General features: G+C 41.9%; 1 protein-coding gene across 1 annotated transcript in view; it reads right to left on the bottom strand.

The window, feature by feature from the left end:
- PIK3CA (phosphatidylinositol-4,5-bisphosphate 3-kinase catalytic subunit alpha) overlaps positions 1-19,124 on the bottom strand; it is a 1,010,697-nt gene that overhangs the window by 677,058 nt on the left and 314,515 nt on the right. Inside the window, exon 10 of the mRNA XM_069618695.1 lies at positions 1,853-1,934. Within this exon, the coding sequence (XP_069474796.1) occupies positions 1,853-1,934 (82 nt within the window). The remainder of the gene's footprint in view (positions 1-1,852; positions 1,935-19,124) is intronic.

Below are 19,124 nucleotides of genomic sequence, written 5' to 3' on the forward strand. Positions count from 1 at the left end.
AGAGAGCTGGTCAGTCCACAGGGTGACCCAGGGACACTGCTGAAGGCTCAGCAGGCACAGACCCTCAAGCAAGGTTCAAGCCTGATTGTTCCCACTGGTTCCGGGGTCTAAGCACTGACAAGGGTCTTCTTGGGATCAGGCAGAGCAGTAGGGCTTCACTGGGACAGCACTGTAGTCCAATGCTGGGCAGCTACAGATGCCCTCTTCGGGTCGTCAGCAGGCTGCTCGTCTTCGTGGGGAACTGGTCTCGACCAATGATTAAATGTGAGCCCTCCTTTTATCTAGGACTCATGCAGGGAGCATGCCCATACCCACCAATGGCAAGGATCTGCACCATTCAAATAGGCAATGACTATCCAATCATGGCCACAACATCTGCCCAGCAACAGACATTCAGGCAACAGATGTGGATTAGGACTAGACAGTCCCAGGCTCTTCCTCTAGCCACACACAGTAATGCCCATCTGCCCGCAAAAACCATGGCTTTCCCTGGGAAAGCGATTTCCATAAAAGGCATTTCATTACCTGAGAAGGCGGGAAGCAGACCAAAGAATAACATGGCCAAATGACAAGCAAAACACCTTGTGGCACAGCCATCTTATTGGGCTAGCCACTTTTAGTAACAATTTGTGGTAAATGCAAAAGTGTACAAGTGAAAGGGTAAAATATCACTGCTGCCACGAGCTTGTCTAAGGCACAAGTAATCAATGACCAAAAAGCCATTATATAAAACAATATAAGGATACAAATGATCCCAATTGCACTTCACTGTAAGGTGATGCGAGTGCATTCTAACAATTCAAGAATTCACAAAGTGAGACAGTCTCTCACTGCTGATAGTTAGTTGTCCCCATAAGAATGGGGAAAATAGGCAAGAGAAGTAAAGCAGAAGGCTTGAATTACCTCGAAAGGGTTGGGACAGGTTTCAAAAACAAGCAAAAATGAAGGGTGTCCCATAGACGTCTATTGGAGTAAAGCAGCAAAGCAAAAATCTTTCCTAACACTAGATTAAGAGGCATTCAAATGATCACACAATCCCCACTTACTGGTCCTTAAGCACCGTGATTGAGCATCAAAAGCAAATCAGAGAATGGGAATCAATCGGAGTTAAAGAAAGAGAAAAGGCTCCAGACAATATGGATAACTGCCACAATGGGATGTTGTTTCGTAGAGGAGATCAAAGACAGCAGAATGGAGGCATAAAGAGCAATTAGCAATACGCAATATGCCACCAGATAGCTAGACTGCACAGAAAAGTGATTGTGTTAAAAATAAATTAACAAGGCAGGGAGGAACTGAACTGGACAAGTTATAATGAGCTTGAATCTGGCAACAGCACAAGTTAGATATTAAAAGTATGATGAAGACAAAGGCTTGGAGAAGATATTGGGAAAAGGAGCAGAAGAAGCTCCATAAACATGCATCTATTGAACACCCCTCCCTTAAGCGTCCTCTACTTCAAAAGCAGCTCTGTTAATAGAACAGTAATAGCAACACACATTTGCTTCGAGAAAGTACCAAGAGCAAACGAAGAAGAATATGAATATCAAACTCTTACTTTCTTTACTTGACTGGCAGTCTGACCACATTTTTTTGCAGTACACTTGGAAGAGCTCAAACCCATTTCTTTGGTATGAGTATTGCGCCATTTTAAAGGAATACAAATGGCTGGAATGCCACTTATCTGTATGGCCACCTTTATGGCTCTGTCTGCCTACATTGTGTCTCTCCAGCCCATAATCACTCTTGCTCCTCTTTGGAGAAATGAGCCTAGGTTAAGTCCAACATAAGACAAGGGAGGGGCATAACAATGCATTAACAATGATGTAAACCATAATCACGTTTACAGTACCTGTGCTACTTCATCTCTGGAATTCCACTTGACAGCAAGAAGCAACTTTGGAAGAATCTCTGGGGTATTTAAACAGTAGTGTCTGTGAAGAAAACAATGTGTAATGATTAGATACAAGTCACATACACTCCAAAGAGCTAATCGGCCATAAATTCACATGCATTTTCTACACGTATAATTTTGCAAATAACTATTCTAGGATAAAAACGTGTCCTAAATCTCCCTGAATCTGTTCAGTCAGGAGTTAACACACCTAGCAACAGGAAGACAATTCTGCAATAGGTAACAAGTTTTTAAAAAAATGCAATGTTAGCAATTTCGAATAGGTAGTGGTGCTTTTATAAGAAGGTAGAAAAAGGTAAAGGAAGCAAAGTCATATCACCAGGTGGCATTGCGGTCAGAAATGTGACTTCAATTTTTCATAAAACACTCCAGACAAATGGCAAAAGCAGAAAACGGCAATCCATAAAAGATGTAGTGCTGTATAAAACCACAAAAAACATTTTAAAGTGCTTTGGAAAAAAGAAAAAAGTGACTGGTCTCAGCCTATTGTGTAAACAATTTACAGCAAAAACAATTTGGGAAATCCTTTATCGTAAACTGTGTTTTGGGTAATATTTAATTAGTGCAGAATTCATTTTTTGGGGGTCCTGCTGTCCCTTTTAGTGGACTGCTAAAACGTTTGCTTTATTTCTCCCTGTTGGTTTTTAGGGCCTGTAAGTGAGAAGTCTCATTTTAGTGCTAAATTCCTCCCACCTTAGAGACTCCACAGCTCTTTTGCTGGACTTAAGAACTTTTTAATTTTAACCCTGAAGTGAGTAAGACCTTTTTCTCAGTCTAACAAGGGGGGTCCTGGGAGTCCCTCTGCCAGACATTAGTCCTGGTTACGAGAGACTTACCCAGAGTCTTTAGCTCACTATCTTTCACAGAGAAGAAATATCCCAAACATATCAGTCTTTGTCCTGCCCTGGGGCAGTCCAGCACCGAAATGCTAGGCAATTCTCCTCTGAACAAGAGTACCAACAGAAACCCCAGACACGTGTTTCGGTCTGGTTGGACCTCATCAGTAGGGTGGATCTGTGCCTCTCTAAGAATAGTGAGCAAGGGGTCCACGTCTGGATTCCCCTAGTAACTAAGAGACTTACCCAGAGTCTTTAGATAGTGAGCTAAAGACTCTGGGTAAGTCCCTTGTAACCAGGACTAATGTCTGGCAGAGGGTCTCCCAGGACCCCCTTGTTAATTTGCATTTTTAAGTAACTTTGCGTCTCACCCTAAGTTACTAGGGGAATCCAGACGTGGACCCCTTGCTCACTATTCTTAGAGAGGCACAGATCCACCCTACTGATGAGGTCCAACCAGACCGAAACACGTGTCTGGGTTTTCTGTTGGTACTCTTGTTCAGAGGAGAATTGCCTAGCATTTCGGTGCTGGCCTGCCCCAGGGCAGGACAAAAACTGATATGTTTGGGATATTTCTTCTCTGTGAAAGATAGTGAGCTAAAGACTCTGGGTAAGTCCCTTGTAACCAGGACTAATGTCTGGCAGAGGGACTCCCAGGACCCCCTTGTTAATTTGCTTTTTCTCAGTCTCTCATGTGTTTTGACCTGATTTGGAATATGTGTTTCCACTGTTTTTGGAATCTGACAATCTACACAAGCATCTACTTTTTGTATGGTGACACACATCACCTTCAGTGCAGCATCACAAAGAAATCCTTCTAGATTTCTCACAAGGTTTAAATACCTTATCTTGTGTGAACTACCATTCCCAAGAATAGTAAAGTGAAAGTGACTTTACTTACCTTTTCTCTTTGTAGGTACAGTACACACCATCTTTTGTGGAGTGCTGAGGGGGGGGGGGGGGTTACCTAGTACCCAACATTTTGATGGTACCCTCACTACTTTAAATGGCTGGTGGCAGTGGATTAATTTTCCTACCATTGTGCTTTTCTACCACAGGCTGAACACGAAGAAACTGAACGAAACAAAGCTTGCTGCATCCTCCTGACCGTTGAATTGCCTGATGAAGCCCTGCTGCTGTACTAAAAACTCCTTCTTGAATTCGACAGAGAAGCTCCAGAAGGGACGACTTCTTCCCTTGGGTTAGTGGGACCAACTAACCCCGAGACAAACTCCAATGGGCCATCTTTCCCGACTGCCTGTACTTCTTCGCTGCTTTAAGAACCGAGTGCCAGGGGTCGAGAAAGCCATAGTCGAGTGCAAAGTCTGAAATCCGCCTATAAACTCCAGGAGTCTAAGGACCCTCCAGGCGCAGGATGACCAGTGCTTGAGTCCCCAGAGTGCAGGACTCAAGGAGTGAAGGAAGCCCAAACAGTATCCAAGATCCGTGACGGTGCTGTTTGCCAAGCGCTCAAACCGCAAAGTGCTGCTTAACCGAAAAGAGCCCGCAGCTGCCTACAACCTCCCAAGTGCTGCCGGAGGAGCCCTCCAGACATCCTCCCTCTTGTCCCCATGACTGAGGCTCAGGAACAGGGGGCCTGCACTGCTGTAGCAAGACAGAATCCAGCTGGACCGATCTTCAAACCAGAGGTACTGTTTAGACTTGGGGTACTTATCTCACTGTCTTTTAGCTGTGCTCCTCTCAGTTGGGAATTGCAGTGGCTTACTTTTAGAGTGGATTCCAACTCTGTTTCTCACAGGCTTAACAGCTTGTGACCCTACAATTGATTTTTTTCTACTAACTCTCTAACTTTTCGCAAGACTTTTATCTAAGACGTGTCTCAGCTCCATAGACCGTTTCAAATTGGCTTTGGCTGTCCTGGCTCCCTGCAGACTCTTCAAGCCCATTGACTTTTATATTGTTTGTCCCTCATAGTTGTTTTAGACTGTTACTGCTGGGAAAGGCTTGTCTAGATTTCATTGGAAGATTTAAATCTCCTCGCATATACTGAGAACCTGTTTGACATTTTCCTTCCTTAAACCTTTCCTTTCTGCAACATCAGAATCTGCAAAGTATAACTAGTGTGATTTATAAATCCCATTACTATCCTTGTGATTGAAGTCACCTCAGAGTGTAGGAATGGTGCAAGACGCATACCCAAAGAGTATCTACTAACTTGTTCAGAAACTGAAAAGTAATTTTAAAGTGTATTTACATTGTTACATAAATTGTCTTTTTTTTTTTAAAGGAAGCCTTATTTACAACTTGATGTTAAATAACTATTTATAACTGAAACCTTGAGTGTAAGTATTACCTGCTTACTTGTATTTACAGATTACATGTGTACAGCTCATTTTTACCCCTCTTGAGATAGGCCGGGCTGTTCAGTCACACTACGAACTTGTGTATTACAGACCTATACCAAAAGGTGGGTTACCTAATACCAAGCAGATAAGTGGTGTGTGGTCTCACACAGTGTGACTACACCAATTCCTACCGAACAGGATCTCTGATCTTTTTGTGGTCAGAGGGAATCTACTATACTCTCCATGCAAATGCAACCGTTTTTTGGTATATGGACCTATGGTGGCCCATATGGCTCATGGAATTCCCTAGGGTGGTTATATCACTCTAAATTGCTTTTAAAGAGTAGGCTGGTGGCAGATGTAATTTAGTTTTGGCTTCACAATTAGTGCAAGCCGATTTACTGCACTAGTAGACCAGCGTTCCTTATTGGTAGAATAGGATGTTTTTCTGAAGTCCAACTAAGGGCTTAGTAAAAGCATTCAAATGAGACAGTACAAGATTCACTCTTAGTATAAGGCTGTACCACCAGAGTATATGCTAGCATAGACAGAGCAGCCAGGCATATCTTAGGAGGGAGAGAGGGCCGTAGACAAGTACATAGAACCTGTAGTATACCAAGGAGTCAAACAAAAACACTTACAACCAGAAGTATTATACAAAATAAAGGTTTATTATAAATACATGTATGCCAAGATAAGTCTTGGGGTAGGTACTGGTGTAGAGTCAAACATTTATAAAAACACACCAAATGCTTCAAGGTACACAGACCAAAGCATAAGACCTTCTTCGGAATACCTATCAGTAATTCCTGGGAACCAGACCTCATCATACACAGTTAGTATGGATCACACCTATTCATGGGCAGTCAAAAACATAAGTTATGTTTAGATTACTTTCTGTAATACAAGGGTAGTAGACCCAGTGAGTTATGCAGTGACACTCCGCAAAGAAATCACATAATCAACCAATCCTGTTGCCAGGATACTTTATTGAATAGTGGAACACAGATTCAAGGAACAGTATATACCTATAACTACATTTATGATAAGTTATATTAGGTAAGACCTTTTGGTCTAATATACAATTACAGTTGCTTTACAGCTCAGTGGAACACAGACAAAGATCGGCAAGAACCCTACAAGGCACCAGGCAGACCAAGGTCAGCTAAACCTAAATAACACTTTTCAAGAATGGCACACAGCTACTCTAGGCAGGTAAAATCTAATGTTGTAATATACTGTAAAGGAGTGACTATCCTCTGCCCTTCAAGCTGAATGTAGTGGAGATAGACCCCCTCCCTCTCAAACCAAACGTAGATAACTTGGTGGGGGAATCATTTACTCTAAATGGTGTAAAAATTAGAATTATAGTGCTTTATAGGACATAGCTTTAAGGGATGATTTAGTCATGGAGTCAGAATAAGAAACAGAGAATGTGTCGGATAGTAAAGTTATGAAATATTATCAAGGAATCTAAATTCAAATTAGCGCAAATCCCAAGTTTTAGGCAAATTTGGGAAGGTTAGGCATTTCATAATTAGGCCAGCCATTTTAGGTTATGTGACGAGATCAGACACTTTCAAATGGATACTTGGTTGAGCAGACAAAATTGTCGCTTTGTGCTACCTCACTGGACAGTTTTTTATGAAGAGTTCATCCAGGGGACAAGGGAGGGTGAAAGGAGTGAGCAGAACTGGTTTTGACTAGGCCGAGTGGTTGACAGGCTAGCGAATCACAAAATAGAAATAGGAACAGCTCATTGATCATGCCATACGAGTTAACGAAAGATAGGAAGGGGTTGTCTTTGTGACTAAACCATTAGCTCACAACCCTAGAACTGTATATAAGGCTGGGTGAGCTTAGCAATTGGAGCATAGTTCCAGAGATGTCCCTGAAGTATGATGTGTACAGCCTGCTGGAAGAAAATAAAAACCAGATGACTTCTGAAACCTGCCTGTCTCCTGCTTGCTCCACAGTCTCCTTTTGACCCCGGGAGATGCCAAGGCGCACAATGGGGTGGTCGGACCCTCATCAACACTTGGCAAGCCATTTGCCAGGAGGCTTAGGATGATGAATTCCCATCCATCTTCAAGCCCAAAAATCTGGACATCTTCATAAGAGGTAAGCCATGCTATCACGCCTGACGGGGGAGTGAGAATAAGGACAGATGGGGAGGGCAAAACTGAAGTTACTAGCCCCCGATCGAAGAGACCTGCAGGCCTGATCCACAGCAGTAGGCCTTGGCGCTAGGCCAATGAAGGGGGCTATTTACTTTAGGCAATTTCCCAAGAAAAATAATGAGTCTTTTTTTTTTTAAAGTTTCCAAGAAAAATTAAATTTAGTGAAAAGTCCTGGGTCTACAAACCTTTATATTAATTATTTAAAAATTCATGTTAGGAACAAGCATTTTAGAAAAAACATTTTCTTGGACATACAACTCTTAGAACATTTTTGGAGGTAATGTTTTAACGGCTTTCAGAAACAACTTTAGTCACTCATGGAGAACCCCTCTAAGAAAAATATTTTGAGATTATTTGTCGACTGTCTTTTCAGACAAGATTTACCACTTGTAGGGAACCTCCCAAAGATTTTTTTTTGGGGAAAAGTTATATTTTTAAAGTAAAGTAGTTTAGAAAAGGTAACAAAAATGGGAATTAACTCAAGACTTTAAGCGTCAAGGAGTTATTGAAGAACTTGGCTTGAGTTTTGCCGAGCAAGTAAGACATCGTGAAAGAGGCCACGATGAGAGAATACACCCTGTGACTAAACTTTAAAGAGTGTTAGCAGTACCTTGATTCAGAGCCCGTTAGTGGGACATATAGGAGACGGGAACGGTTAAAGACCGTCCTAAAGGAATTGGTTTACTCTCCAATTGGAGCAATTATTATAGGGCAAGATGTGTCGTGGAAGAGAGACCATATGAGATTTGTGTAACTGGTTGAGTTTGTCTGTTGTATGTGACTATGTTATGTATTTGCGTGTTTTAAAGTTTGTCACATGTGTGCACTGTACATTGTGTTTATGATTAAAGACAAGAGAATGCATTTTTACTTGATTTATAAAAAAATCATTAAACCAGAAATTAAAAATGATTAAATAGTAAGAAAATGAGATAAACATATTATAGATAGCAAGCTCATGGTTGTTTGTATTTTGATTCATTTTATGATAAACACTTGAGCCTAAAGGAAGAGAGTGTGGCAGTGGGGGAGATTCTCTTGACGGTTCTTCAAGAATCAATCAGGGTAACATATTTAGAAATACAGGTGCCGCTGGGGTAAAGCGCACGACTAATGGAGAGGTTTGAGTTATTGACAAAATATATGCCTACCGTCTTGCTTTTCGTCATAAACTTCTGAATTAATGGTGCCGATTTTCGCGCCAGAAAAATCTTGCATACCTGGAAGTAATGGTGTACTGTGACCCCGCCTATGTGATGTCTACAGTAAGCGCAGCACTAGCATGTTGGAAAAGGAGGGGTGACCTCCGAGTGGGCGGCACTCCTGTGCAGCATGCAGCGTTATTGAATAGACCCATGGAAGCGAGCATTACGACTCCCAGTAGTCATGGTACGGTGATAGAATAGCTACGCTGGTTTGAGTATGTCAATAAAAAAGAAGCACGCCACAATGTGTGCAAGGAATGGTTTGGTTTGAATAAAGAACGTGTTGTATAAGTTAAGTGCACCGTACATAAAATAAACTCACTGCAGAAGTTAAGTACAAATAAGTCCACCTGCAGATTTAGCAACATGCAAACACAGAATACATAAAGACACATAGGAATAAAATGTGTTAGCCTAAGTAGAAGAAATACCTTCACAAAAACAGAGGAATGCATGCGTTCAAAGTAGGACAGCCTCATAGGCTAACCTGATGCGTTCAGAATGGTTAGTGGCACTAGATTTGACAGGTGCAAAGAATTAATATGGCAAAAAGAGAACAATTTTTGGTCTAGTGGTAGATGCTGGGACTGTGCTTCTATGCAGCATAGACAGAAAGGTGGTGAATGAATATTAGAAGATTGAAGTTTTTTTTTTTAAAACTATAAATGTAGTCTTTGTCTAGTGAGAAATATAGTCTCTGGAAGAGTGTACACATTTTGGGTGTAGTTGCAACAGTCACCTGCCAGTGGTTGAGGAAAGGATGGCATGACAAGACCTAAGCATGATGATGATGTTTAGGTAATCAAAGAAAAGCGTGTTTGTTTTATTTTGAGAAATACAGGTATATTTATAGGGGCATGAACAGGGCAGAAAGCCGATGAGATTGGTTTTGTAGAGAATAAAGGTTTTTATTGTTGTGGCAAAAGCGCGGTATTAGGAAGAATTCTCATAAATGTGCTAATTCCCTTCACCTTAGAGACCCCCAGCAACTTTGATGGATTTTGAGGACTTGATTTTTTTTTTACCCGGTGAGAGTGTGAGCCTTTCTTCCCACTCTCTCATGTGTTTGGATGTATGTTTTACTCTTGTGTTCTTTGATTGTGAAGTTTTAGACAACTCCATAGGCCTCATCTTTTCATGTGTCACACAACACCCTCAGTTCAGTGACACAGGGAAGCCTTTCATGATGTCCCCAAGGTTTAAATACCTTCTCTGGGATAAACTACTGTTTCCCAGAGAAAGTAGAGTGAAATTGACTTTACTAGTCTTTCCAAATTCCTAGACCCAGCACACACTATCTTACAATAGAGTGCTGGAGGGGTTACTTAGTATCCCTTATGTCTAAAAACAAATGCTACCCTTTCCTCTCGAAATGGCTGGTGGAAGTGGTTTTACAACAAACTACCATGATTTCTCCCAACAGCGAACACCGGTAGCGTTAAATCATGGGAGCCATGTTTTTCAAGATGGCGTCTTAGCCTCCTTTGTTTAAACGGGTCCCGGTCTTTTTTCGCCATTTCTTTTTGGAAAGGTCCTTCTAGAGTTTGTCTCTGCGCACCAAACCAGGTTTGGTCCCTTTGTTCCTATGCCTTTGGCGGGCTTCATGAATGAAGACCGCCTCTGGCGCCAGAGTGTCTGGGGTGGCCAGGAAGTGAGGGAGGTGCCCGAAACTCGCTGTGCTTAGTCTCCTAGGGGACCTGAATGCACTCTGGCGTGATTGGCTGGCTGACTGTCCGGCAAGGCCAGCCAACATGCTGGAATGAATGGGAGAAAACGGTTTAAAAGGAGCGTCTATTGGCTTGGAAGGCAGAGTCGACCACTGGAACGAAAGAACCGAAGACGAGCTGAAAGAGGACGGCTGCTGCAACTCCTGGACCGTTGGGTTTTACCCGGTGAAGCCCTGCTGCGGGTCCGAATCGCCAAGTTCATCTCGACAGAGAAGCCCTTGAAGGACGACTTCTTCCTTTGAGTTGGTGGGACCAATCAACTCGTAAGCTACCTGGATACCATTCTCAGAGCTGGTTGTATTTTCCACAGATTGCTGCAGGAAACCAAATAGCCAGGGAGAAGGAAACCAGTTTGCGTGCTTGATTACAGCTACCAGAATTGAAGATTTGCCTTTGCCAGCTTTTTGATCAGTCCCAGTGCAGTACAGGAGTCCCCCGACGTCCGCCCTCTTGTCCCCACGATAGAGGATCAGGAACAGCGAGATCTTCAGGAACGGCCAGGAACAGACATCTTTAGCTGCATCTTTTTCTTCATTGTAAGGTACTGTGAAAACCCGACCGAGAGAACTTACCTCTCACTGCAAAAGTGCTTGAAACCTTGGCAACTTGCAGGCCTAGTCAGCTTGTGACCCAGCATATGAATCATTCTTTTACAAACTACTTCTGAGAACTTTTGCAAAGACTTCTCTGTTAACCTCCAGAACTGCTTTATCCTATACAAGACTTTAGCCTATTGACTTTGGGCTAACCTGCTGCATTGAATCAACTCCTCTGGTGAACTCAAACTATTTGCACTGTTTTAGAGTAACTAATATTCGTTTTAACTTATGCCTTTTTGCTCCTACTTCCAATGATCTGAATGCCATTTTGCTCCTCCTTCAAAGTAGTTAAAATGCCTCAGAATCTGATATTGTGAAGTAATAAAGTATATTTTTGTGCAATATAGATTGCCTCCTTATAGTGAATGTTTTATAACTGACTGTGAAATAAATTATTAAGTGTTTTACCAAGAAACCTTGAGTACAAGAGTCTTTGAATACTTTTAAATTATATACCTCTGTGCAACACCCTTAAAGCTGTGACCACAAAAGTGATAGGTGGAAGGTTTTGAATGAACCAATGGCATTGCTCTGGGCAACCTTCCACACCACCGTTTTTTAGCCTGTTTGCGCCATTGCAAAAGGGGTCCAGCCATATGCAAATCAGTCAGGTACTGCCACCAATGGTAGCAGCCCAGCCCAAACTGCTAGGCCAGGTCCCCTCTGCACGGAAACACAAGCAACCCCAGACATGTTTCGGCCTTGTTGGGCCTCCTCATGGCTTGGCAGGCGAAGCAGTTCGGGCTGGTGTACCCCCTCTTTGCTCATAAATATCCATGGTCTGAGACTGAATTCATTATATACTCTCGCCACCTTTCCACTAGGTTACACAGTTATCTATAATAAGATAACCTCCATGAAATTAGAGACCGCCATAAAGTAAGGAAATATGGCAAATGAATAAGGAGTGAATAATAAAAATAGGATCATGAAGGACAATAATGGTTCTCATAAAAGGATTTAGGTTAAGTAGCGTCACAGATGACAATATACCTAGATAGGGCTTAATGGAGTATGACTTGGTGTTTTCTATAGGGCATCACACACTAAAAGAAAAGGAAACTTTTTTTTTCAGTATAGATGACAAATAATGTAACAGCACCCAGCATGAATAAAAGAAGATTAGAAAATATTTAAAAAAACGTTAGGTAGACTTTGGGCTTTTTTTGGCATAGGTCCAGAAAAATGAATTAGGAGAATATAAAAAATAAATCTATTCTAAACAGAATAAAAGTAAGGAGCTCAGATTAAAAAAAATGACAGCATTTGAATGAAAAAAGAAAAATATGTAAATAAATATAGAAATAAATAAAAAAATGAATGAAAGGGAAAAATGAATAAAGAAATGATTGGATGAATGAATAAATGGATAGGGAATTAAATAGGTAACATAAAATAAGCAAAAACCAAACATTCTATAAAAAACAGCACCAATGCGGATTCCAAGCAAATATTGAAAAATTGCACAGAGCAATAAAAAAGGCATCAAGAAGTGATGGAGAACCAGAAAAGGGATATGGTTGACCAAAATTGGGTTAACTAGAAAAACAATCTTGTATACAGAGCCAATTTAAAAAGAAAAATACAAGGGTAACTAAGATACAATTTTTTTTTAAGTGTTTATAACGATGTTGGTTTATGTTACAGATGAAAAATCGTGGACCTTGCGTGAACACAGGAGGAATGTCTGCATGGCCTTAAATAGGGAGAAAAGAAAAAAAGAGGCAAGTAGTGGTTCACACTACAAGGGTGTGGACACACTATTGATTGTCGTAAGAGTAAGAGGATCCAGGTGAGTAACACAAAAAGAGGTAGATGGAGACAAAGTGTCTTCAAGTGTGTAGCCATTATTTCCCAAGATAGGTGCAATCAGGTGTGAAGAGAGTAGAAAATTGATGAAAGTATGGCCACTTCAAACAAACGCAGAAAATAGATGTCAAATTGAAGGTGGGTAATTATTTTGTGTTTATGATGCCAAAGGGGCTTGATTTGGCGAGTGTATAAAAAATGTCTAGAATAGGCAAACACTAGTTGTATGATCCAATATGAAAGCACTTAGTAAGAATTGGTGCCATAGTCTAGAAAAACTGGGGTAGACTAGAATAAGTATAATGGGATAAGGAAGAGATATTGTGCATTGAAACGCTTCTGTTTGTTCTCAACAGGATGAAAGCAAAGCACAAAAGAAAAGACCATCGTCCAACGCAATCGAGAGAAAGATGAAGAAACAAAGGCATGAAGAATTTACAGCTGAGCAGAATGAAGCACATGCAGCAAAGCAGAGAATCAAGTTTAAAACATTAGTATAATATAGGGCTGTTGAGAAGTAGTTATTTATGTGCACCACCGAGTCGAAGAAAGCCTACAAGTTAAGTGGGCTGAAAGTAGTGAAAGATGATTGTACATAAACATTTTTTGTTAGAAGCAAGGAGAAAGGGTTTGCATTAGGAAGAAACCTGACCCCCTAGCCAGTCCCCAAATTACTTTTGTCTCTATTTTGATTTTCTACAGACAACAGGACTCCCTGAGAAAAGACATCCTCGTCCGCTACGAATGTGCCCAGGAGAAAGAAAAGACAACTGACCTTTTCTTTTTAGTTATTGTATTGTACCATTGTAGTGTTTTAATGCGGCGAGCACCTCTATATCTGAGAATGTCGATCTAGAGGGGTAATAAAAAAGTCCCCTGAAGGGACAATATGTATCCAAATGTGTTTATTTGTAAACAAAATCATCCAGTAGAATATATATAAAAAATTGAGAATTACTAGCTTTAATACACCAAAAACAAAATATGTTGGATATAGTTTGTCTAGGAGGCAGGACTGACCTGAAAAGGTTTTAAACAGTTTTTCTAGGAGGTATGGATATTCAGAAAATGTGTATATGTAGTTTGTTTAGAAGGCAGGTGAAGTTTGCCAGAATAAGCAAACAAGGTTTTTAAGCGGATGGGTTGACAGGAAATGTTCTGATAATCGAGACATTTATTTCACAAAGGAATCTCATTCAGTTTTATATTACAGATGGACAATGAGGGACCTGTATGCCTCGAAGGATTGATATAGAACCACAAAAGCAGAGAGAAGTCACAGAGGAATGCAATGAAAAGCCCTGTTCGAATGGCCATATGTGTTGAAATATTTCTGCAAAAACTCCCCCATCCTTGTGTTCTCTTGCTAACATGCCCCTTCTTGTCTACATTTAATGGACATACAACTAATGATCTGTGGGAAAAAGACATTCAAAACGTGAGAAGACTGGCCTTTGGACTAAAAAGGCCTAAAAAACTTGCTGCAAGGTAGCTCAAAAGAGGACACAAGTCTACAAGAAACAGACGGTCCGCAGACGGCAAACCGAGATGAGTCGGGTGGAAGATTTAACAGTGAAAATTAAAAATGAACTTTGTGCATTGGAAAAGATGTATGGGCAAGGCAATGGGAGCAAGGAATGATGTCGCAGGGTGGGAGTTGCCAGAAAGATATGAGCCATGAGCCATGAAATGGCCAAATTGTATGCAGATTATATGATGGGCTGTTGGGTTACCTCAAGTAGTGACTGTCTCTCAAAAAAGGCATAGTGGCTGTAAAAATCATCTGAGGCATTTAGTTAGTTTAAAGTACACTGGGGAATGGAAGCAGAGCTCAAATAAAAGTAGGTTAGGGACATGTTTAGACTAGGAGAGAATAATGTGTTAGTATCGACGTTGTAGCTATGTGTTGGGATACCCCATAGATTAAAGAAAATTACCTATAGAAAAGGGGTGAGTAGGTCAGAAATGTGTAGGTACATTGAGAATTGGGGAGGGTGGACATGAGTGTGGTTGTAAGTATTGAGTAAATAACTAAATACTGTACAGATGGAGTGTAAAGGAATGAATATCCCCTCCCCCTCAAACTGAATTTAGTGGAGATCGGCCCCCCCTCCCCCTCAAACCAAACGTAGATAACTTGATGGTGGAATTATTTACTCTAAATGGTGTAAAAAATAGAATTATAGTGCTTTATAGGACAGCGCTTTAAGGAATGATTTAGTTATGGAGTCAGAATAACAAACATTAGAGAATGTGTCAGATAGTAAATGTTACGATATATTATCAAGGAATCTAAATCCAAATTAGCGCAGGTCCCAAGTTTTAGGCAAATTTGGGAAGGTCAGGCATTTCGTAATTAGGGCAGCCATTTTATGTTTTGTGACAAGATCAGGCACTTTAAAATGGATACTTGGTTGAGCAGACAAAATGGTCGCTTTGTGCTAACTCACTCTGACCTCACTGGACAGTTGTATTATGAAGAGTTCATCCAGGGACAAGGGAGGGGGCAACGAGTGAGCAGAACTAGTTTAGACTAGGCCGAACAGGCAGACAGGCCAGCAAATCACAAAGAAGAAATAGGAACACCTCATTGATCATGCCAAATGAGTTAACGAATCAGAGACGAAGGGGTTGTCTTTGTGACTAAACCATTAGCTCACCTCCCTAGAACTGTATATAAGGCTGGGTGAACTTAGCAATTGATGCAGAGTTCCAGATATGCCCCTGAAGTATGATGTGTACTGCCTGCTGGAAGATTAAAAAGGGTGGTCCTGGGAGTCCCTCTGCCAGACATTAGTCCTGGTTGCGAGAGACTTACCCAGAGTCTTTAGCTCACTCTCTTTCACAGAGAAGAAATATCGCAAATATATCAGTCTTTGTCCTGCCCTGGGGCAGTCCAGCACCGAAATGCTAAGCAATTCTCCTCTGAACAAGAGTACCAACAGCAACTCCAGAAGCGTGTTTCGGGCTGGTTGGACCTCATCAGTAGGGTGGAGCTGTGCCTCTCTAAGAGATGTGCCTGAAGTATGATGTGTACTGCCTGCTGGAAGAAAATAAAAACCTGATGACTTCTGAAAACCTCCTTAGTCTCCTACTTGCTCCAGAGTCTGCTTTTGACCCCAAGAGATGCCAAGGCCCACACAATGTGGGTGGTTGGAACAAATCAACAATACTATTATAGTTGTTTTTCAGATCAGTAGAACACAGACTGAGGTGTGCAATAACTTAAGGTAAGTAAAACCTATATACTTTTAAAAAGGAGCTATCGGCAATCTATAGGTAGGTATAAACCCTTTAGCATCTGTATAAAACAGACCAGGGAAAGCAAAGCCCAATGTTAAGCTTTATGAATGACAATGTTATTCTAGGTAGGTAAAACCTAAGACCGATGTATTCCAAACAGGCTATACAGCAAGTGAGGGGAAGCAAGACCCAGTTGGGAAATGTATACACCTATTCTGTTAAAGAAATAGATAGTGAAGCCAACCGCATTACTTCTGGGAAAAAGGCACAACCAATTCATAGGCGAGTACAATTATTATTATAATATATATATACTTTTCAGAATGGCACAACACACATTCAAGGTAAGAACTTTTGTAACTTTTCACTCTCAGAGTTACAGTAACCAACTAACTCTTTCACAAGTAAGTACTTTTAAACCCTTAACTTCTAAGGGTTCCCCCCCAGTGCCAAGGCCTTTTTTGGTGATTTTGGTATGTCGCCATTCAATCCCTTGTAACAAGATATCTCGGCCAGATTTGGCTCCTAGTTTGCTGTATGGGGGTTAGAGAAAATAACCAAAAAGGGAGCACATTGTGTTTTTTTCAGAAAATGCCAATAAAATGATGTACAAAGAAGCCTTTAGTTTTTTCCTTGTAAGAGCTAGGAACAAATGGTTTGCTGTGCTGAATTCGCCATTTTCCAGACTTTCAAGAACAGATTGAGTGGAAACCAAAAAATACATTTTATATGGTTACCATGCGTTTTGTGAGAGGGAGGTGATTTTGATTTTGTCCTTTTTTCCCAATAGGACATGCGTGGACGGAATGGAAGAGGGTAGGAAAGGTGAATGGAAAGACAAAGGCATACATTTCTAAAAAGACAAAATTCCAAGTTTAGGAAGGGGTGATTTGCGCAGGTCAGGCAACAACTCTGCAGGGAAAAATTCCATAGTTTGGCCACAAATTGGAAGAGAAGTGGTCGACGCCTGGCCTGCCGTCGACGACGGTGGTGGTGGTGGTCGTGCAGGTCCTTGAGGCGTTCCCGCCTTTTCCGAACTCAACCTACGCTTCTCTGCATCTCGACTCGCGGTCGATCTATGATGATCGCCCGAGGAGGATTTTGATTTTTCTTTTCTGTCTTTCTTCGTCGAAGATGAGGATGACGAGGCTTTCTTCGACGAAGACTCCTTAGAATGGCTTCTCGTTGATTCCTTCTCCGCCGGTCGTAATTTCCTCACCGGGGGTTCCGACGATGTCGAGCGGCACGGGGCCCCTGAAGGTTTTGACACTGAGGCCAGGCTGCGCGTGGAGCCCACCTCCGAAGGCGGGTATGCCCCCGCTCTATCGTTTAACCATGCCACAAGTCTTCGACTTCGATCCTTAAAAGTCTTCAGGGAGAAGCCCTTAGATATGTCACACTTGTCTGCCGAATGATGAGGGTGTAGACAATATATGCAATCCATATGTCCGTCCCCCTCGTACACCTTCAACCCGCACGTAGCGCACGGGCGGAACAGCGCTTTTCCTGACATCAGGAGAAAACTCCAACAGCACAACCTAGACAAAATAGTAGACTACACGAGGTGCTCCCACTACTTTGGAGACAATTGAAATCTGAAGGGAGCCGCGGGGGCGGGGCATTTATACCACTACGTCCTAGTGGGGCATGCATGCATGGCCCCAAAACGACAGATAGGACACAAAAGTGTCTAAAGTTTTCCTATGGGAAACGTCTTTATAAGCGTACCGAGGGTTCCCAGTCTGTCGACGGGGAATATTCTAAGCATGTGAATCCATGAAAGATCCAATGCTGGAGAAATGGCGAAAAAAGGAGCCCACCATTTTAGCAAAATGGTGGCCCTCCTGTGCATTACCAAGGCTGAATTTACAGCCTGCGAGTGAAAATGACAAAAACGTACAAAAGTAGTTACACAGCCTCCAGCCATTCCAGGAAATCTGCAATTGTAACAAAATGTTAACCGGTAAGTAAGAAAGGGGATACATTGGATCCCTCCAGCACTCCACATAAGGTGGGGTGAGCTGGCTCACTTATTCAAAATGTAAAGGGGATGAAAATCCTGCTTTACTACTTGGGAACACTAGTTCACCCAAGTATATGAAAGAAAAATTAACAGGGGAGCCCAAAGGGGCAACCCAGCTTAAGCCCAAAAGTTGTAGGAAACTAACTTCAACCATACACTATGGAGAGACAAAAAGAAATTCACCCATAAAAAGAGTAAAATACTAGGGGAGAGGGGGGAAAAGATTCTCCTTCACCTAGGGACAAGATAAAGTAGTTACCTAGACAAAGCAAAATGTTCTGGGGTTGACACAAGTCAGGAAGATTTATCATAGATATGCAAATATTACCCAACACCAGCAAAGCCAAGAGCAAAATTGAATTTTAAAGGGGTAGTCCAGCTAAAAATTTTATTTAAAAAATAGATAGGCAACATAAAAAAAAAAAGAATACTAGCACTTTTTCTTTTTTAAACTTCCTATGTAAAATTTTGAGCTATTCAAGCTCAAAATTCGCAAAAGCAAGCACATGGCGCATCCATTTTGTGAAATGGATGCCCGCCTGTGCTGGCTTTTGCTGCACTAATGAAGGAAGAGCCAGCCAGCTGTAGTAAACAAAAGCTACCGCTGGGTGGCTTTTCCTTCATTGGTGCTGTACGCGGAGGACGGGGACCGGAGACCAGAGCAGGAAAGCTGCAGCTGAATCTCGGTAAGTGTTATTTATTTATTTTTCAAAAATAAGCACTAGCTGCGTTTTTTTTTCTAAGTTTTCCGGGCTGGAGGAGCCCGGAAAACTTAGAAATAAAATTGCAGCTTTAAAAACGTTGTATTTATGTTTGTGGTCGCTTTTGAAGCTACCGCACACATACATACAACGTTATTGTGTTTGAAAACGCTGCGGTTTTTCTTTCCAAGTTTCTCAGACTCCTCCGGCTCGGAGGATCCTGAGAAACTCGGAAAGAAAAACCGCAGCGTTTTCAAACACAACCGCGTTGTGTTTCTGCCTGCTGTGGCTATCACTTTGGGTCTCCGGTGCTCCCTCAGGGGAGCACCGGAGACCCAAAGTGAAAGCCAAGGCCGGCAGAAACACAACACGGTTGTGTTTCTGCCTAAATCTGCTTTCCCATTTGGGGCTCTCTGGCTCCCCACGGGGAGCCCGAGAGCCCCAAATGGGAAAGCAGATTTAGGCAGAAATACTGCAGCATTTAGCATTTCCCATTTGGGGCTCTCGGGCCCCCCCGTGGGGAGCCCGAGAGCCCCAAATGGGAAATCAGCTGTAGGCAGAAACACCGCGGCATGTAAAC

Source organism: Ambystoma mexicanum, chromosome 10 (assembly GCF_040938575.1).
Source record: "Ambystoma mexicanum isolate Mex_15411 chromosome 10, UKY_AmexF1_1, whole genome shotgun sequence".
NCBI lineage: Eukaryota > Metazoa > Chordata > Amphibia > Caudata > Ambystomatidae > Ambystoma > Ambystoma mexicanum.